The sequence below is a fragment of the Neopsephotus bourkii genome, unplaced genomic scaffold (genome assembly GCF_033783945.1).
Source record: "Neopsephotus bourkii isolate Nb327-2 ecotype Australia unplaced genomic scaffold, CSIRO-AGI_Nbou_v1 NB_1637, whole genome shotgun sequence".
Taxonomy (NCBI): domain Eukaryota; kingdom Metazoa; phylum Chordata; class Aves; order Psittaciformes; family Psittacidae; genus Neopsephotus; species Neopsephotus bourkii.
Window position 1 is genome coordinate 493,906 of NW_026902112.1, and position 17,382 is coordinate 511,287.

The 17,382-nt window shown below is 40.7% G+C and overlaps 2 protein-coding genes across 4 annotated transcripts in view; one reads left to right on the forward strand and one right to left on the reverse strand.

The window, feature by feature from the left end:
* AKAP11 (A-kinase anchoring protein 11) overlaps positions 1 to 17,382 on the reverse strand; it is a 430,499-nt gene that overhangs the window by 125,475 nt on the left and 287,642 nt on the right. The gene's annotated exons all lie outside the window — the stretch shown is intronic.
* The window catches only part of EPSTI1 (epithelial stromal interaction 1), a 59,948-nt gene that overhangs the window by 17,819 nt on the left and 24,747 nt on the right, over positions 1 to 17,382 (forward strand). For all 3 annotated transcript variants that reach the window (XM_061374120.1, XM_061374119.1, XM_061374121.1), the window contains 2 exons: positions 5,663 to 5,736; positions 17,038 to 17,131. In XM_061374120.1, the coding sequence (XP_061230104.1) occupies positions 5,663 to 5,736; positions 17,038 to 17,131 (168 nt within the window). The remainder of the gene's footprint in view (positions 1 to 5,662; positions 5,737 to 17,037; positions 17,132 to 17,382) is intronic.

Here is a 17,382-nt window from a genome sequence, read left to right on the forward strand (position 1 = left end):
GTCAGAGGAACACAGGTCACACACTGTTGTGTATACAGATTATATAGTTCACTTTGGCATGAGCTTTCTCTGTAAAATCAGATTGTGGCAGATTGAACAAAGACCTTGCAGAAATTCGTAGTTGCCTGCTGTATACATGGGAAGAATACAAGAAAATACAGCCTGTATTGGTGGAAAAGGAATCCAAATCATGAACAGGTCAGTGTAGTCTATCTGCATTGTGCTGAGCTCACCCTGAAATTCAAATGCCACTCCAGCCCCTCTGGGGCTTGCACACCCAGGTGTATTGCTTATATGTAAGGTCACTTTTCCTTCTAATATTCACCATACATTGACACCAATGGTAGCTAGCTTTCAAGTACTATGTTTGATTTTATGTTTCTTTGGGTTTTTTTCCTAGTTATTCTCACAAAGGATCTTATACTGTGTATTGCATAAACCTTTGCAAAAGTTAACTCATGTCTCCTTGGTGGCAACCAAGTAACAATCTCTTGAGATTGTAATGCGGAACTTAAAAAAATAAAAGAGGAGGAGCATGATACTGATGTACACAGTAATGATAACAGAAAGGGAGATTTCAGGTTTGCAGGATTTGTATTCACAACAGCAAAAATGATCTGTGCAGAAGCTGAATGCTGAGAGTTAATTTAAAAAATCATAACTGCTGGACAGCTTACGATGGCACCCACAAACAAAAATAGCCTTAATTGCCTCTAGGTAAGGGTTAGTCTGTTCCCAGTCTTTCAGCAGTTAGCATTGCTCTTTGGGCAATAAATATTTGCCCATACCCAATAGCTCACAGGGGCAATAAATGCTGTCATGTGAAAATGTCATTAACAGTTACCAGCTCATGTATAGCTCCAGAAGCAGTGATGATAGCAGTTGTAGAAAGAGGATTAATTATACTTTATTTATGTATTAAAAATATTGTTTCCCCATGGGGTTTTGACACGAAAGATGTTGCAAGACTGCTATAATTTGAAGTTACACCTAACAAATATATTGAGGTATCAGTTTTCTTTTCATGCTCTTTAATTTCTTTCCCTTCACTCCCACAGAATATAAAATCTTTATAGGTGTTGTAGATAGTAAAACTGTAACTATCAGTTTCTTATAAAGCAGAATGCTACATCATGGCAAAACATCTTTGCCAAACAGACGGTTTAATTTGAATAAGCAAACATATACAGACAAAGCAAACAAACAAAACAGAGCAGCATGAAAGGGAACTCTTAATTTGAACTCCTTTATTTGGTCTGTCTTCCACAACAGTGATTGAGCTGATGATGATTTCTGTTTGGAAGATATTTTTATATAAAAAATTTAGCTCTGTGTGTAAGGAAAGCATCCTGAAAAGCTTCTTTTTAGAGTCAATTTGGCTGCCTCACCCTGCCTGCAGATGAAAGGCTCCCAAGAGCAGAGTATGACAGGAAAGGGATCCTAAAGAACTGGTACTGTACAAGCAACATTAGGCCCTGGTTAGTGCAGGAGAACTTTCTGAAGTGATAGATCTGTAGACAATTGCACCTGCAGGAACTCAGTGGAGAGCATGCCTTTCTACAAATGCACAAGCTTTCTTTTCTTGCTGGCAAGTCCTTTTGCTGAAGGTTATTATCCATGGTCTAGTGTGAGGCTTCCCTGCCTGTGCTAGGGGTTTGGAACTAGATGACTGTCATGGTTTGAACCCAGCCAGACAGCTTGTCCACTCACTCCCTTCTTGCCCTCCCCTATTCTTGGAGGGACGGAAAGGAGAATCAAAAAGAATGCAACTCCCACGGGTTGAGATAAGAACAGTTTAGTAACTAAGGTATAACACAAATCACTACTGCTACCACCAATAATAGTAATGATAAAGGAAATAACAAGGAAAGAGAATACAACACCTCAGCACCAGGCGACCAATAATTCGCCCCCCCAGCCCGACCAAGCACCGACCCATACCTCCTCCAACCCTGCAGTCCACTTAGCCCTTCCGGGTAACTCCCAGTTACCTCCTGGGCATGACGTGCTGTGGTATGGAATACCTCTTTGGTCAGTTTGGGTCAGGTGTCCTGTCTCTGCTTCCTCCCGGCTTCCCTCCTCCCTGGCAGAGCATGAGGCTCACAAAGTCCTTGGCCAAACCAAAACATCATTTTTATCAGCTCTGTCCCAGCCCGAAAGTCAAAACACAGCACTGCACCAGCTACCGAGAAAGAGAAAAATGACTGCTACTGCTAAAACCAGGACAACGATCTTGAGGTCCTTTCCAGCCCTAACCATTCTATGATCCTATGATTCTATGATTCAATAAAACCCAAATTGTCAGACAGTCTGATAGGAGATAATGGCTAGTCCGCTTTATCAGCAGGGCCTCTGAAACTTTCACAACAAATATGAATGGTGAAGCCCTGTGGACTAATGTGCAATGACTGGAATGGGTGCTGGTACCCAGCTCAGTTCTTCCTTGATTGTAAAGATGATGTACTGTAAGCCAGTGCTGCTTATAAACACAGGATCTGTTTATGTTACTGCTTTAATGATGGTTTTGCAGAGAAAAGCTGTATCCACTCTCCCATTACCTTTGTGACCAAGAGAAAACTGGGTGCCTGCCAAAGCAGTACCCAAATGTGGAAGGTCTGCCTTACCATCTGTGCGAGTCCACCTGCTTGTCTATGTCATATTTTCATTAACCATGAGGTTTGGTGCTGGACTGCCAATGGTCTTGGCATCTGCCTTGTCCTTCTCCAGCTCCCATAGAGTAGGGTGAATCCTTCTCCCTCATTCTGTGAGGTCCCCCCACAGGCCCAGTTTGTATGAATTGGCACTCAAATGTCTGTGTGGAGCAGTAAATGGGATTTGGGATCCCCTGCACTCCCCATCAGGGAACTTGTCCTGGGACTGCTTTGATTTGTTCATGGGATAACTCTGGGCTGCATGAGTTTGTATATTATTCTAAGGTAGTGATCTTTCAGTGCTCACTGAAGTAATTTTGGAAAGACTTTGTAGCACTAGCAGGGAAGTCTGTACTTCTGTATTTGTCCCTAATGCTGAGATGTGTGTCTGTTCTGCAGAAAGTGTGGGAGTACATGGAAAGTAGCACTGTTATTAGTTACCCATTAGTACCTTAGATACCTTTTGTGTAGCCCTTCATATCACAGATTTTGATCAGACTCAATCACACTTTCTTTGTGTCTTTAGACTGGAAGTTAGGAAAAATTTCTTCACCAAAAGGGTGCTCAAGCATTGGAACAGGCTGCCCAGGGAAGTGATGGAGTCATCGTCCCTGGAAGTGTTCAAAAACCATGTAGATGAGTCCCCCAGTGACATGGTTTAGTGGTGGACTTGGCAGTCCGGGGGTAGTAGTTGGACTTGATGGTCTTAAAGCTCTTTTCCAACATAGTTGATTCTGTGATTCTATGATTTTGGGTGGAAGGATTGTCAAAGTTCCCAGAAAAATAAACAAGTGGGTGATATTTGGCTTTTTGGTTTTTAAGCTTTCTGAATTTGTGCTTTACAGAAAATAGCATAACTTAGTGCACTGGATATTTGTTTCCTGCCATTCAGTCTCTGTTCCTATTACCCTACTTTTCTTGTATAGTCTAAATCTTGATGAAATATTTAAAGATTCAAAAGATGTTAAAAGGCTTAGTGTAATTCTACTGTGTGCAAATTTCTTTTGCCCTTACATTACATAGTAACAGCCCTGCCATCTTTAGATGGAAACTGTCCTATTTAGAATAAGCTGTAATTTCATTTTATTCTTTATCAGATCATGTGCTCTTTAATTTGACTGTGTTAATCAGCATAAAAGGCCTTTTTCGGGAATTTGTTAAAACCAGGCACTTTACAGACCTTCTGCTAATGCTTTTCAACATGGTTACCTTCAATATCACAGCTGTTCTGCTCTTGGCTTTGTTTGTGAAGCCTGTGCCAAATGTGGAGTACTTTGGCAACGTCTATTGATAGATTATCATCAGTTAGAGAATGTCCCAATCCCATTGTCTGTCCTAAGCATGGGTCCCAGAGTAAACCTCCAGAGGAGAAAACAATCACACCAGCCACAAGTAAACAATTTCAATATGCTGGAGTATTCTTCAGGCACCATTCTAAATAGCTGTAGGGTATTTCCTTTGTTTTTATCTACTGTGAGATGGAGGTGATATTGAAGAACTGTTCAAAGTTAACATCACTGTGGTGCTCTAGCTAGGAGCTAGACCACAGCATCTCTGGTGAGCTTTGGGTTTGAACTTTCAGAAGGCTTACAATATGATGGTGGATCCCACATCAAGTGTTGTTTTCAGAGGTGAAGGTATCAGCTTGCTATGTTGAGCCATGTTGGGGAAAAGCCTGGGAGCTGTTACTGATGTCTGAGGGTAGCAACATCAATTTTGACAATAATAGATGCTGTCAGATTTCCTTTCTTGCTCTGTCCTTTTTTTCCTTGTAAATTGTTAAGTTGCACAGATGGGTAGGAGCCTTTTGCCTACAAAATCATCTGTCTTTGAGTAGGAGCAAACAAGATGTTCATTGAACACTGTCAAAATTTACCTATATTGTGGGGTGAAATACCTTACTTTAGTTTGATTTTTTTTTTTTAATTGCATCAGTACTACCACTGTCTCAGCATGACAAATGACTGAGCAATGGGACATCTTATTGAAATTCATCTTCCTCCTTTTGTTTAGTTTCCCATTGCTTTTTTTTAAATAACAAGTCCTTTGCCTTCCAACAGTTTATATTGTTGCACAGCACAGTGGCTCTTTTCCCATCAGCAGACATCTGACAGGATTTTTTTGTCTTAATTCAATACATGCCAAGGAGGAATTTGCACTTGTTTTGCAAATCTCTTCCAGACAGTCATTCTTTATCCAATTAAAAAATGCTCACCCTGAAATTACTGAAGGCAAAGTAATTGAGTAACTGCCAGTAGAACTGTAATTTTACTGAAATGTTATTGATTGCAGAACAAGAGGAAAATGATGGGGGTGGGGGTTATAGCCCAGTTTCTAACACCACTTTCCCCTTTTCACAAGCACACACCCCATTTTACATGGCCCTGCACAAAACCTCCACCCAGGTACAGTGTCCTGTCCCTGATATGGGGCTCCGAGCAAACAGGTCATTCCCACTTACACCTCCCTTCTCTGCAAGTCATTGTCTGAAATTTCCAGGGCACTTTCTTTAGAGCAATGACTGGTTGCTGGGTTACCCAACAATTACTGGTTTTCATTGTCAGGGTGGGTGATGAGCAGTAACAGTCCAAGGTTGCAGTTTGCTCAATGTGCTACTTGTGAGCCTTGGGTAGGAGATCCTGTTGGAGCATCACCCCCACCAACTGCAGTGGGGGAGGTTCTGCTCAAAATACAGCAGGGCTGAAATCCCAGTTTGGCACTTCTGATTTGTGCTTTTAATACACTGAGGTGCCTTTTGAGTGCTGTTCCCGCTGGACCTTGTGCTTTTGTATTTCAGACTAGTCTCTTGACTAAGAGCTGTTTGGTCATACCTGAATACTTTTAAATTTGAGATTGGGTCACTTCTGTACCCAACTGCTGCTATAGCTGTTTGAAAAAAAAACAAACAACCAACCAAAAACATAATATTGAAATTCTTAAATTGAAATAATCAGTGTTTGTTTCTGACTTACTAAAATCTCAGTTATGTTTTCCTTGTTTTAATGCTATAGGCAGAGAGACTTGAAATTAAGAAAAGGCAGCAAGAAATGCAAAGAAGAGAGATGTTCTCTGAAGATCAATATTAGTAAGTAAAATATGAAATTTATTACCTAAAATTCTTCATCTGCTTGTCCTTCTGGTTTGGGTGGGGTTTGTATTTTATTTTATTTATTATTTGTTTGTTTTTGTCCAGTTTGGGGTTCAGGGAGGGTTTGGCTTCTGTTGCTGTTTTTTCACCTTTTGACTTGAAACTTTTGACTTTAGGGAAAGATGCAATCGGCACAAGCAGAACCACAGGAGGTTCCTCCTGAGCATCAGGAAACACTTTTTTATCATGAGGATGACTAAGCATGGGAAAAGGTTGACCAGGGAGGTTGTAGACTCTCTGTCCCTAAGAATATTCAAAAGTTCTGGACAACTGGTTCTAGGTGGCCCTGCTTGAGCAGGAGGTTAGATAAGATGACTTCCAGAGGTCCCTTCCAACCTCAATCATTGATTCTGTGAAATATTCCAAGCCTTGTCCGTAACTTACTCTGAGAAATTTGGTTCAGTAGATTTCTCTTAGCTTCTCAAAGCATACACTTTGAAATGAAAACTGTGAATTATAGAATGACTTTGTGCTTTCTTTCTCTAACTGAATCAATATATGATCATTCGATTCAAGACTAATTATTGAAATGGGGTCTAAATTACCCATTTATTTTAGTGACTAGTAAAGAAATCCAACCCACATGAAAATAATGAAGACTTCCTATATTTAGCATGGTCCTACAGCTTAAATATAAAGATCTGCTGTGAAGACCTACTTCCTAAGAATACCTCCTTAATGTCAGATTTAGATACAGTTTAACTTCTGGCATAATTAATTCAATTGGCAGTGAAATTCCTTCCCTGCCAGTTCACTCTACCCTATTTATTTAGTTTTAACTGATCCAGACCAATTCTATCGCATAATTAACACACAACGCTGTTTAGTCACCTTTACCTTTTTTTATCTTTGGCTCCTGAAATTGCTCAATTGTGTTCTTAGCATGATTGATTGCTCTTTCCTCCTCTGTGACCTTTAAAGGAGTCAATTTTGTCCCATGCTAGTAGCTCCAGTTCTTTCCTCATTTGCCCAGACTGTCCTCTGATGTATAGACATTTTAGTGCTTTCTCACTGATCTCTGCCTTTCTTGACTTTTTCCTTTTATTTCTTCCCATTTGGCTTTAGGTACAGCTCTTTCTTTAAATACATTGCCAAAGTTTGCCTGTAGATACTGGTATTTTGCCTGTTGTTTGTCCTATGTTTGTCCCAGTGTGGATTTCCCCCACACCTGGATTCCTCAGGATTTTTTAAGACCCTGCACAGCTTTAGATCTCTGCCTGTTACACCAGATACGTTCATGCTCTTTGAGCTTACCTCAATAGCAAGCTCATCAGATCTTTTCATCGCAGGATCCTCAGTTATGGCACTTGCTTTTTCCTGAAGGGATTGTCAGTTTCCCATTTAAACTGATTTTTGTTTTAAAACTTATTCAGTAATACACAGAGACATATCTCTTGCTGTCCCTCACCTTCACTTGGTACATTTTATTGCTTAGGGTGAAATGAATTCTGCTGATCAGCACTTTTTCAATTAAAAGTAAGCTTGGTTCTGGCAAAAGCAGGCCCAAACCATTTGAAACAACTTCTTGTGGGCAGTCAGTTGGTCCCCAGGTGGTGCAGAAGCTACCTGGACACTGAGGAGGCTGCTTGACAGCCGTTCTGTCCCCTGATTTACGAATTAGTGAGCATTCACTTAGTGTCATCTTAGGAAATCAAACTGACTGATGCAAATGAAGGTAAAGATGTATTGTTGAGCTCCTTCGCTCAAGATTATGTTCAACTATCAGAAGATTATTGAAGTGCTGACAGATATTCACCATGTTCACATAGAAGTGCTTGCTATTTGAACTTGGCTAGGGATGTTAAGGACAGCAGGAAGGGATTCTAGAGGTACGTAGAGAATAAAAGACAGACTAGGGACAACATAGGCCCCCTCCAGAAGCTATCAGGAGAGCTGGCTACACAGGATTTGGAGGAGACTGAGGTTGTTAATGACTTCTTTGCCTCAGTCTTCACTGGAAAAGGCTCTGACCACACCACCTAAGTCTTGGAAGCTAGATGCCAGGTCTATGAGAATGAAGACCTTGGGCCCACTGTAGGAGAGGAACTTGTTAGAGACCATCTTAAAAACCTGAACGTGCACAAGTCCATGGGACCTGATGAAATCCATGTGCGGGTCCTGAAGGAGCTGGCAAATGAAGTTGCTAAGCCACTGTCTATCATACTTGAAAAATCATGGCAGTCAGGTGAAGTTCCCAATGACTGGGAAAAGGGAAATATAACCCCCATTTTCAAGAAGGGGAAAATGGATGACCCAGGGAATTACAGACCAGTCAGTCTCGCCTCTGTGCCTGGACAAATCTTGGAGCAGGTTCTCCTGGAAGGCATGCTAAGGCACATGAAAAACAACAAGGTGCTTGGTGACAGCCAGCATGGCTTCACTAAGGGGAAATCCTGCCTGACTTATTTGGTGGCCTTCTATAATGGGGCTACAGAACTGATGGACAGAGGCAGAGCAATTATGTCATCTACCTGGACTTGTTCAAAGCATTTGACACTGTCCCACACAACATCCTTGTCTCTAAATTGGAGAGACATCAATTTGACAGGTGGACTACTTGGTGGATAAAGAATTGGCTGAGTGGCTGCACGCAAAGACTTGTGGTCAATGGCTCAATATCCAGCTGGAGACCAGTAAGGAGTGGTGTCCCTCAGGGATCTGTGTTGAGATTGGTCTTGTTTAACACCTTTTTTCGCTGACATGGACAGTGGGATTGAGTGCGCCCTCAGCAAGTTTGCCGATGACACCAAGCTGTGTGGTTCAGTTGATACACTGGAGGGAAGGAATGCCATCAAGGGGGACCTTGACACGCTTGTGAGGTGGGCTGACGCCAACCTCATGAAGTTTAACCATGCCAAGTACAAGGTCCTACATCTGGGTTGGAGCAATCCCAGGCACAGCTACAGGTTGGGCAGACCTGCAGAGAAGGACTTAGAGGTGCTGGTCAATGAGAAAATAAACAAGAGCCGGCCACAGTGTGCTCTTGCAGCCCAGAAAGCCAACAGTATCCTGGGCTGCATCAAAAGGAGCGCGACCAGCAGGTTGAAGGAGGTGATCCTGCCCCTCTGCTCTGCTCTTGTGGGACCTCACCTGGAGTATTGTGTGCAGTTCTGGTGTCCTCAAAATAAAAAGGCCATGGAACTGTTGGAACAAGTCCAGAGGAGGGCCACGAGGATGATCAGGGGACTGGAGCACCTCCCGTATGAAGACAGGCTGAGAAAGTTGGGGCTGTTCAGCCTGGAGAAGAGAAGGCTGTGTGGAGACCTCATAGCAGCCTTCCAGTATCTGAAGGGGGCCTATGAGGATCCTGGGGAGGGACTCTTCATTAGGGACTGTAGTGATAGGAGAAGGGGTAATGGGTTCAAACTTAAACAGGGGAAGTTTAGATTGGATATAAGGAGGAAATTCTTTCTTGTGAGGGTGGTGAGGCACTGGAATGGGCTGCCCAGGAAGGTTGTGAATGCTCCATCCCTGGCAGTGTTCAAGGCCAGGTTGGATGAAGCCTTGGGTGATATGGTTTAGTGTGAGGTGTCCTTGCCCATGGCAGGGGCGCTGGAACTAGATGATCCTAAGGTACTTTCCGACCCTAACTATTCTATGATTCTATTTAAAGATGTGATTTTGCCTACTATGCAAAAATGAGTAACTCATTACTTCCATCATTTAGAAGCCTATGTCTAGAGGCAAAGAGAACAAATATGAGATTATGCCCCTTTCCTTGCTGTCTCTGCTAGAGTATTTTGATCTCCTCCCATGCTTGCTGGGAGATAGGTAAAGGAAGTTCAGGCACTGCATATAAATCAGTGACCTCTGCAAAGTCATATCCTGTGGAGCCCTTTCAAAAGATAAGCTGCCTTGTTAGCTTGTCCTCAGTAAGGCTCTGCAGCTGCAATATCACAATTTTCCTGAGGAGATCAATGCCTACCAGCAGTCTCATTAGCTGGGAAACCTTCTAAAATTGATCACCTCCTCTAGCTGTATCAGTCTCCACAGGGTACAGCCCAATCAGTACCTCTCCTTTATGAAATGCCACTTCTATTTGATAAGGAAAGGCAATTAAGATTCTCATGTCATTAACATACTCTGGCAATAAAGTATGATGCTGCCCAGGAGTTTGTTGTTCTGATTAAATTCCTGTCACTATTAAAACCAAGAACATCTCACTGAAATCACCTTTCAAAGGGTGTAACATGAAGTAAGTAAATGCAAAAATGAAAAATTGTCTCCAATGTTGTCCACTGTCTTCAGAATACAGTCACTTCCTACCTTTTGGGAGCTCTGTTAGCTTCTTTGTGTACAACTAGCCCTTGGAAGTCAACTGTATCTGTTGTCACGGTTGCTTGGGTATGTGTTTATGTCTCAGGAGAGAATGAGGTCTAGGCATGCATACAGAATGCTGTGGAAAAGTCTGCAAGCCCCTCTCTTTTGGGATCAGCAGCTCCTCTAGCTCCTCTGACCCAGGTGGAATCAGACTCTCTTAGGTGACAAAAATGGACAAAACTTACAATGTACATCTTAAAGCAGCTGTTTGTAAACAGCCTGAAGAGCACACAGGAACAGACTTTGGGCTGGGGGAATTGCTGCATGACTGCTTTCTACTAACAGAGGAGAAGCACTTGAGAGATTCGTGTTATTATTGCTGTAGTTCTGCCTTTGCAGATGCCAGATCTAGAAAACGAGTATTTGTCCCTTGTCTACTGGAAACTGCTTACACATGAAATGGAGCCCTTGCTTCTGAGTAATGGTGTCTTACATGTATTTTACATTGATGGCCTGTGACAGAGACTGCATTTCTGTCAGAATGCATTAAAAGGTGATAAATCACTGTGTAATCTTTACTTTGCAATTGCTAATCCTGCTTAGGAAAGGACTCTTTCCAAGTGGGAAAGGTCCATCTTTCCAAGTGGGAAAAAAGGTTATACGGCTGCCCCAGGGCGTTTCAGGACATCCCTCTTTAGATGGGACACAAAAATTGTCATTTAAACAGTAATGAGAGACAGCTAATTCACGCCTTACTTTTCTCTGTGGCTTGCTGTGCAGGCTGTGTGAATCTGTGCCTGAATTGCAGCATGTCTCACCATGTGGTTTGAGCCCAGCTCTTTAGTAAGGTGCTTTTATTTAATTTGGATTTGACTTCCCAGTAACTGTAGTGTTGGAAGGGGTTCGCTGCTTTCCTAATAGCCATCTACCTATTTACATAATGAGAAAACCAGTCTAGAACACAGGGTTACTTTTTAATAGTACACCATGGCTGTTATATCGCTTCATCCTTCCCTTTGTTACATGTTCATGCCTCTGTTTTTGTGAAGGTTGTACGCCTGTAAAAATTCCTGGCACTGCTGCACTCAGGTACATGTGTGCACTCAATATGTTCTGCTCAGAATCTGGAGCTGGAAACAGAACTTGCCAGAGTGCCTCTAAGTGCGTATTCTGAGCACAATGCAGAAGATTCACCAAACCAAGCTGATATACAATTGCCTGCCAAAGCAGTTTTCTCAAAAGTCATAAAACGCAAGAAAATAGAACCTGAATCAGACCAGAATTTTATTTTTTTTTAAATCTATTTTCAGAGGATAAATACTAGTGTCCTTGCCAGTTTTCAGTCCCCTGTGATGTGTGGCTCAAACAACAGGCTGGTAACAAATTTTCCCCACAGAAGTGCAAGTGGAAACCTGACCAGATTTTAATATAGATTGCTAGAGAGAATGAAAGACGGCTTGCACAAAAAGGGTTTGCAGCCTTGAGAATCTTTTGTTTCCTTCTTTTCACCACAATGGTCTTCATTTTGTTCATTTGCTCCTTATTATTTTAAGCATTGTCAATTATTTAGCTAACAGGCAGAAAACTAGGCTTTTATAGACATCCAAAGGGACTCTCTTGAGTGTAATAATGAAGGCAGTTTATTGAATGCCTGTGAGGTTGCTTTCTAATTGTATGCATTATTCTGCCCATGCAAGCTGGCTGAAAATATAGAAGCAGATTGCACATGCAGATGGAGCACACAGAATGGAAGATCTATGCAACAGACTTGCACAAAACTGCATTTTCCGTAAAACTGAATTTATGCTTATTACTTCAGGTAATAAATTAAACTTACGTCTAAAATAACATTGAAGAATACTGGATCAGTTGGTGGGAGGAAAGAACAGCCTGGCTGTATTATTTCATTCAGCCAGAGGAAGAAAAAGAAAAAAGCAAGTGAGTTGACAGGAAAGGTTAGTTTTGGGTGTGGGTAAGAAGTGACAAAAATAATTCTGCTGAGAATTTTTTTTTTAACCTATTTTTATACTTTCTTGAAGCTTTATTCCTAAAAGGAACTAGTGCCATATTTTTTTGTTCTTATCCCCAAGGACAGGAACACATGCTCAAGAACTCGCAGACAAGAAAGCCTACCAGATAAAGACAGCACAGTTTTGTTTTCTATAATTAGATATGTCCAAGTCCTCCTGACTATGCCTGTGCTTTACTCCCACTGAAGTCCATGAATGCTGCATTCAACTTGGTATGTGGCTATTGGAAGGGTTTGTATTGGAAAGCAAGTGAACTAAATAGCCAGAGGATGGCCTTTCTTCCCAGTCAAGGGCATTGTAGAAAAGCCATCAACATCATACAGGAATTTAATGGATTAATTATGTCATATTGTAATTTTGCACCTTATAGCTTCCAGCAAAAGGTGAATCCCCCACTCACATGCACGCAAAGAATGGACATTAGTTCACACTGGCAACTTTGCACATGGCTGATGTCTCTTTTTTAATTCTTATCGAAAACTGGACTCTGTCCTGCAGGCATGGATTCAAGTTAAGGTACAAGTAAACCAGAATCCATGTAGAGTTGAAGACCTGTTTCTTGCTGAAAGATGGAGATGTCTTTACAACCTTGCCCCTTGTCATGGCCCAGCTATGGGAAACATGGCAGTTGCTTGTAGCCTTCTAACTTACATAAAACTTGCCAACTTCTTGCTGTGATAAATCTCAGCAAAGATGGGATATGATAGGAGGAATGTATAACTGTATGCCATCAAAAAGCATTGGTGTCCCCACTCAGGCTACTTGCAACTTGCTTAATGGCTTAATTTTGAAATACGTACCTTTTGTGGGATTATTTTTACAAATAGTATTATGGACTCCCAGCTTCATTTCCCACTTTAACAAATGATTTCCATTAGTGAAAATCCCAAGTATACCTCCCTCTGAAATATCTTTCTCCATCTCCCAAATCAGAATCTATGGGAAAACTGCATAAATGGATCACAACCTCGTTAATCTTTACATTGACTTCAGGAATTTCTTGTATTTTAACATTTGATTTTGTTAGGCAGAGGAGCACCGATGGCTCTAGTACTAGCCAGGCTGGCTGTAGTACATAGCAAATGACTGATCAGGATGTGTATGGCAATTCATGAGGCAGAACCCTTGCTGAGGAAGAAACAAGGGCATCAGTAAGAACACAGTCATCATGGACCTTACTGAAATGAAGGGTAGCTTTTCTTTTGTGTATGCTTTAGTAGTGTTAAGCAGCTGAACTAAATTCCTGCAAAACTTGAGGAAGTTGTTATGTTTGGCCAATTAAATATGTTGAAGTGTGGAGAAGTGTAGATGTGTTTACTGGTGCTGCAAAAAGATGCGTCTTGAATGAAATTCAGTTTGGGGTTTTTTTCTTTTGTTTTTATTTTGGGGGGAGGGTTGAGAGGTCTGCTATTGTTTCAAAGCCATCATGAAACTTCTGGGCAGATATGTGAAACTAACATTATGTATGCATTATGTGTGGTTCTTAGTTTTTCAGCTGAATTGGAAGAAAATTATGAAATATCACTTTAGTATTGCTTACTGACAATGAATTTGGAAGCTGATGTGTTTGTGTTATTCAGCACTAGATACTACTTCTATTGTTTTAGCAGCTACTCATGTTGTCTTCTCTCTGAAACGGCTATAATGATTTACCTGGCTTGGGATTCTTTATTTCTACTTTTTATTATTGTTTCTGAATAGCTCTTACCATGCTTGCGGACATTCATTAGAGTAAAACTGCTGGAGATCCTGCAGCTTGAGAAAACAAGGAGCTGTCTTGTGTTCAGTAGTAATAAGTGTGGCCATTATCTTTAAAAAATTGTCAAGAGAAATAAATAGATTTATGATATATACAACAGTAGTGTGCTGCTTTTATTTTCAGAAGCACTGGCATAAAAGCCAGTATATTTTTCTCTACCCTGGCATTTCAATATCCATCAATTTAAGCAAAAGAATTAACTGCCACTGGTGTCATTGGGAAGGAATAATGAAGATTACAAAAAGCCATTTTAATTGATGCATTTTTAATGTTAGCATGTAAAACAGCCTTAAACCCAAGAACTTTATGTGTAGGCAAAAAAAAATTATATTCTTTACATCTTTGTACTGAGAGGAATAAAATCTCAAACTGTATGCACTGCTTAGCAGGCAGTGTTGTGCAACTCTTTGGTGGAAGAAGATGCTGGAGCCTGAGCCCATGTCCTTATTCATGTCCCTAAGGATGAATCCACCCCTAAATTGGGGCAGTTGCATCCAAAGTGCCTGTTGGGAATTAATTGTGGTTGATCCTCATTCCTGAACAGCAGCCAGGAGTTATTTGGGAAAGTGCTGTTTGAAATAGCTCAAAACTATTCCAGGAACTGTTACCACAATATAGATGGCTGAGTTCCCATGCTAAAAGCATTGCTGGGTGCTATTAAATGTATTAGTATGGGAGTAGCCTATTTTAATTAGCAGAGCAAAAGGTTTGTTCCCAATGGTGTGAGGGGAAACGGGGCTACCAAGAAGACAAAAGACCATAAGATTGCTCCAGCTTAACCAATGTTTCTGAATGGCTCTCTTCCTTTCAGCCTGGTACTTAAGTGTAATCAGAGCTCAGGTCAGCAGCCTGTTAGGATGCTGCCGTCCTTTGTCTAAATTCTGGGGCTCCTTTTGCCTAGCTAGTTTTGAAGGGTATCAGGATTGTGCTGTTTTCACATTAATTTCCCCAGCTCATGCTCTTCTTTCCTTAATATTAATTAGTTTAGAAGAACATATTTAATTAGCATCTTTGATCAGCCCTTGAAGTTTTAGCAAGAGAGCAAGATGTTGCTCCAACTCTCTGAAAATGCAGAACACCTATGAACACTTTGATATGCTGATTTCCTTCTGGAGATAATGCTTTCCTCTCTGCAATATTAATTGGACTGTCATCTCTGACTTCCCCCTTTTCCCGCAGCATGGCTTATGCTATGCTCTGCATTGTTATGATTATGGGTTTAATATTATGAAAAACACCATTCAGACAATATTTTGATAGTCTGACAACTCCAGATGCATTGCTAGGTTTCTATAGAGATGCTACACAAGGAATTAACATGTATGACTGACTTGAATGAGTTTGCCTTTAGTCAGGTTTAGAAACCTGAGTCCTTTTCTTGTGACAGGGACACTTTACTAATATATTACTTAACTGGCGTAGTAGGGTGTTTTCTGTATTCAAAGGCAGTGCACAGACATGCAGAGAAATTTTATTTGCTCCCACTCTTGTAATCATCTCTTCTAATACTGAAACTGAGTTAGTTTTTCATCTATCCATGTGCTGATCTGGAAAATGCAGTGTCTTAAGCTTCCACCTCTTTTTACACAAATAATGAGAACTCCCACATACCCCATGTCATTCTTTTTGCCATCCATAAGGAATTATAACATCCAGGTATACCTCAAAGTTGCCAGATATTTCTTTGCAGAGCTTCAACCTTCTCAAATATATTCCAGACTTTCTGTAGGAGTTCTGACTCTTTCTGGTATAGAAATAAATTATTTTAGCATAGGTAGAGCAACACAAAATCTGCAATGTAAAACCTCAAGTTCCCAGAATTGTTCTGTGCAATCTCAGTACTTAACCACTCATCTTTCATGTAAAAAACATATGAACTTTATGCTTGGTTAAGAAGACTATTAATTTATTTAGCTTTGATATGCTTTGTGTATAAGGGAATCTTATGCTTCACTTGATTCTTTCTGTATTGTGAGTTGGCTGAGGTCCAGGTAATGGGAAAAAGGGAGTGAACTGGGAATACTGAAACTTTAGAAGCATGAGTTGCTACAGCCTGATCAAGTACTGTACCTGAAGTGGTAACATGGTTTTGTGTTGTGTAGAGTAGCGGAGAACTTGTGGGTTCCTGTTGTTTTTCCCAACTTCTCAAGTGAAAAGTCACCCACTGACAAGCAGGACATTTTCCAAAAATGTATCTACTCACCATTTGAGATCAGAGAGTGCAAGAAAAAAAACACACTTGGTAGTCTGTTTCAACAGTTAGTCAGCATCACTTATAGGCCAAGTCTTTTCTCCAAGGTTAAGTAGCTCTTTGGTAGAAACATCTTCTCCCCCTGCCAGAGCTAGCTGATTGTGCTGCTAGAAGGATAAATCTTTGTGTTTAATGCTTTTTGAAGCACTCTTTCTGCTCTCACTTCAGTACCTTCATGCTTTCCAAAGCTGTATATAGAAATAAAATTTCCTCTTTCCTCTAATTCTATTGCTTTGAGTGAGCGAAGACTTGAATAGATATGCCTGGGACTGCAGTTTTGCAAACTGGTTCCTGATCATGGCACTGAAACTCCTGTTCTTGACATTTGGTTTCGTTTCTGCTAGTGACTTTATTTAACTGTACTTGATTAAAACTCTGAACAAAGCAATGCCACTTTGAAAATCCTGTTTAGTTGTGCAAATTCTGCTTCAACTAAAGGCAAGCTTTTTTTTTTCAGTGTTACAAAAAGTCTTTCTGCTTAATTAAGAAATCCACTGTAAGTCTGCATTGTATTAAGCATCAAGGAAACATCCTTAAAATAATCTTTTAAATAACTTATCTGAGATTTACAGATCTGGTATAAGGATTTGCAACAATTCAGTGAAGCAGTTGCATCCTGGTGAAGTCCAACAGTATGTGAGTCTGTGTTTTAGATGCATTACAATGACGAAAGAAAGCATAGCCACTGTAAACCATAAATATGCAAATAACAAGACTTATTTGCTTAAAACGTCCTCCCAACAAATGTCTTATCCATAATATAGACTCTGATCCTCTGTCCCATTTCATTCTGTCTGTCTCCGTAACCTTCGGTTCTACCTGTGGTGTTTTTAAGCTGGCACATGATAAAATGTCTAGGCTAGATTCCAAGGGTGGAATAAAAAACTGTATTTTTATGGAAACACTAACGGTTCTATTTGGATTGGATTTCTTCATAGCAAAACCAATGAATTATTGAACAGATTGGACGTGGGTTTGCCAAAGAGTGATTCCTGTCAGACTGCTAATCATGGCGCAAAATCTACAGCATGGGTAAGAAAAATCATGGCATGTGCTATATTTTCTATCAGCTTTCCAGGTGCTGTCAATAGTGTAATATTAGAAGATTCTAATTGAGCTTAATTGCCTAGACAGAACTCAACAAGTGCCAAGGACTCTTTCTGGGTGAATGAGTTTGTCTACATTGTTTCTTACACATTGACAGTATCCTACATAGTAGGTGACTGCCTTTATTATTCACAGACCTCTCTTTGGTAAATGAGAACCAGACTTATATTCTAAGG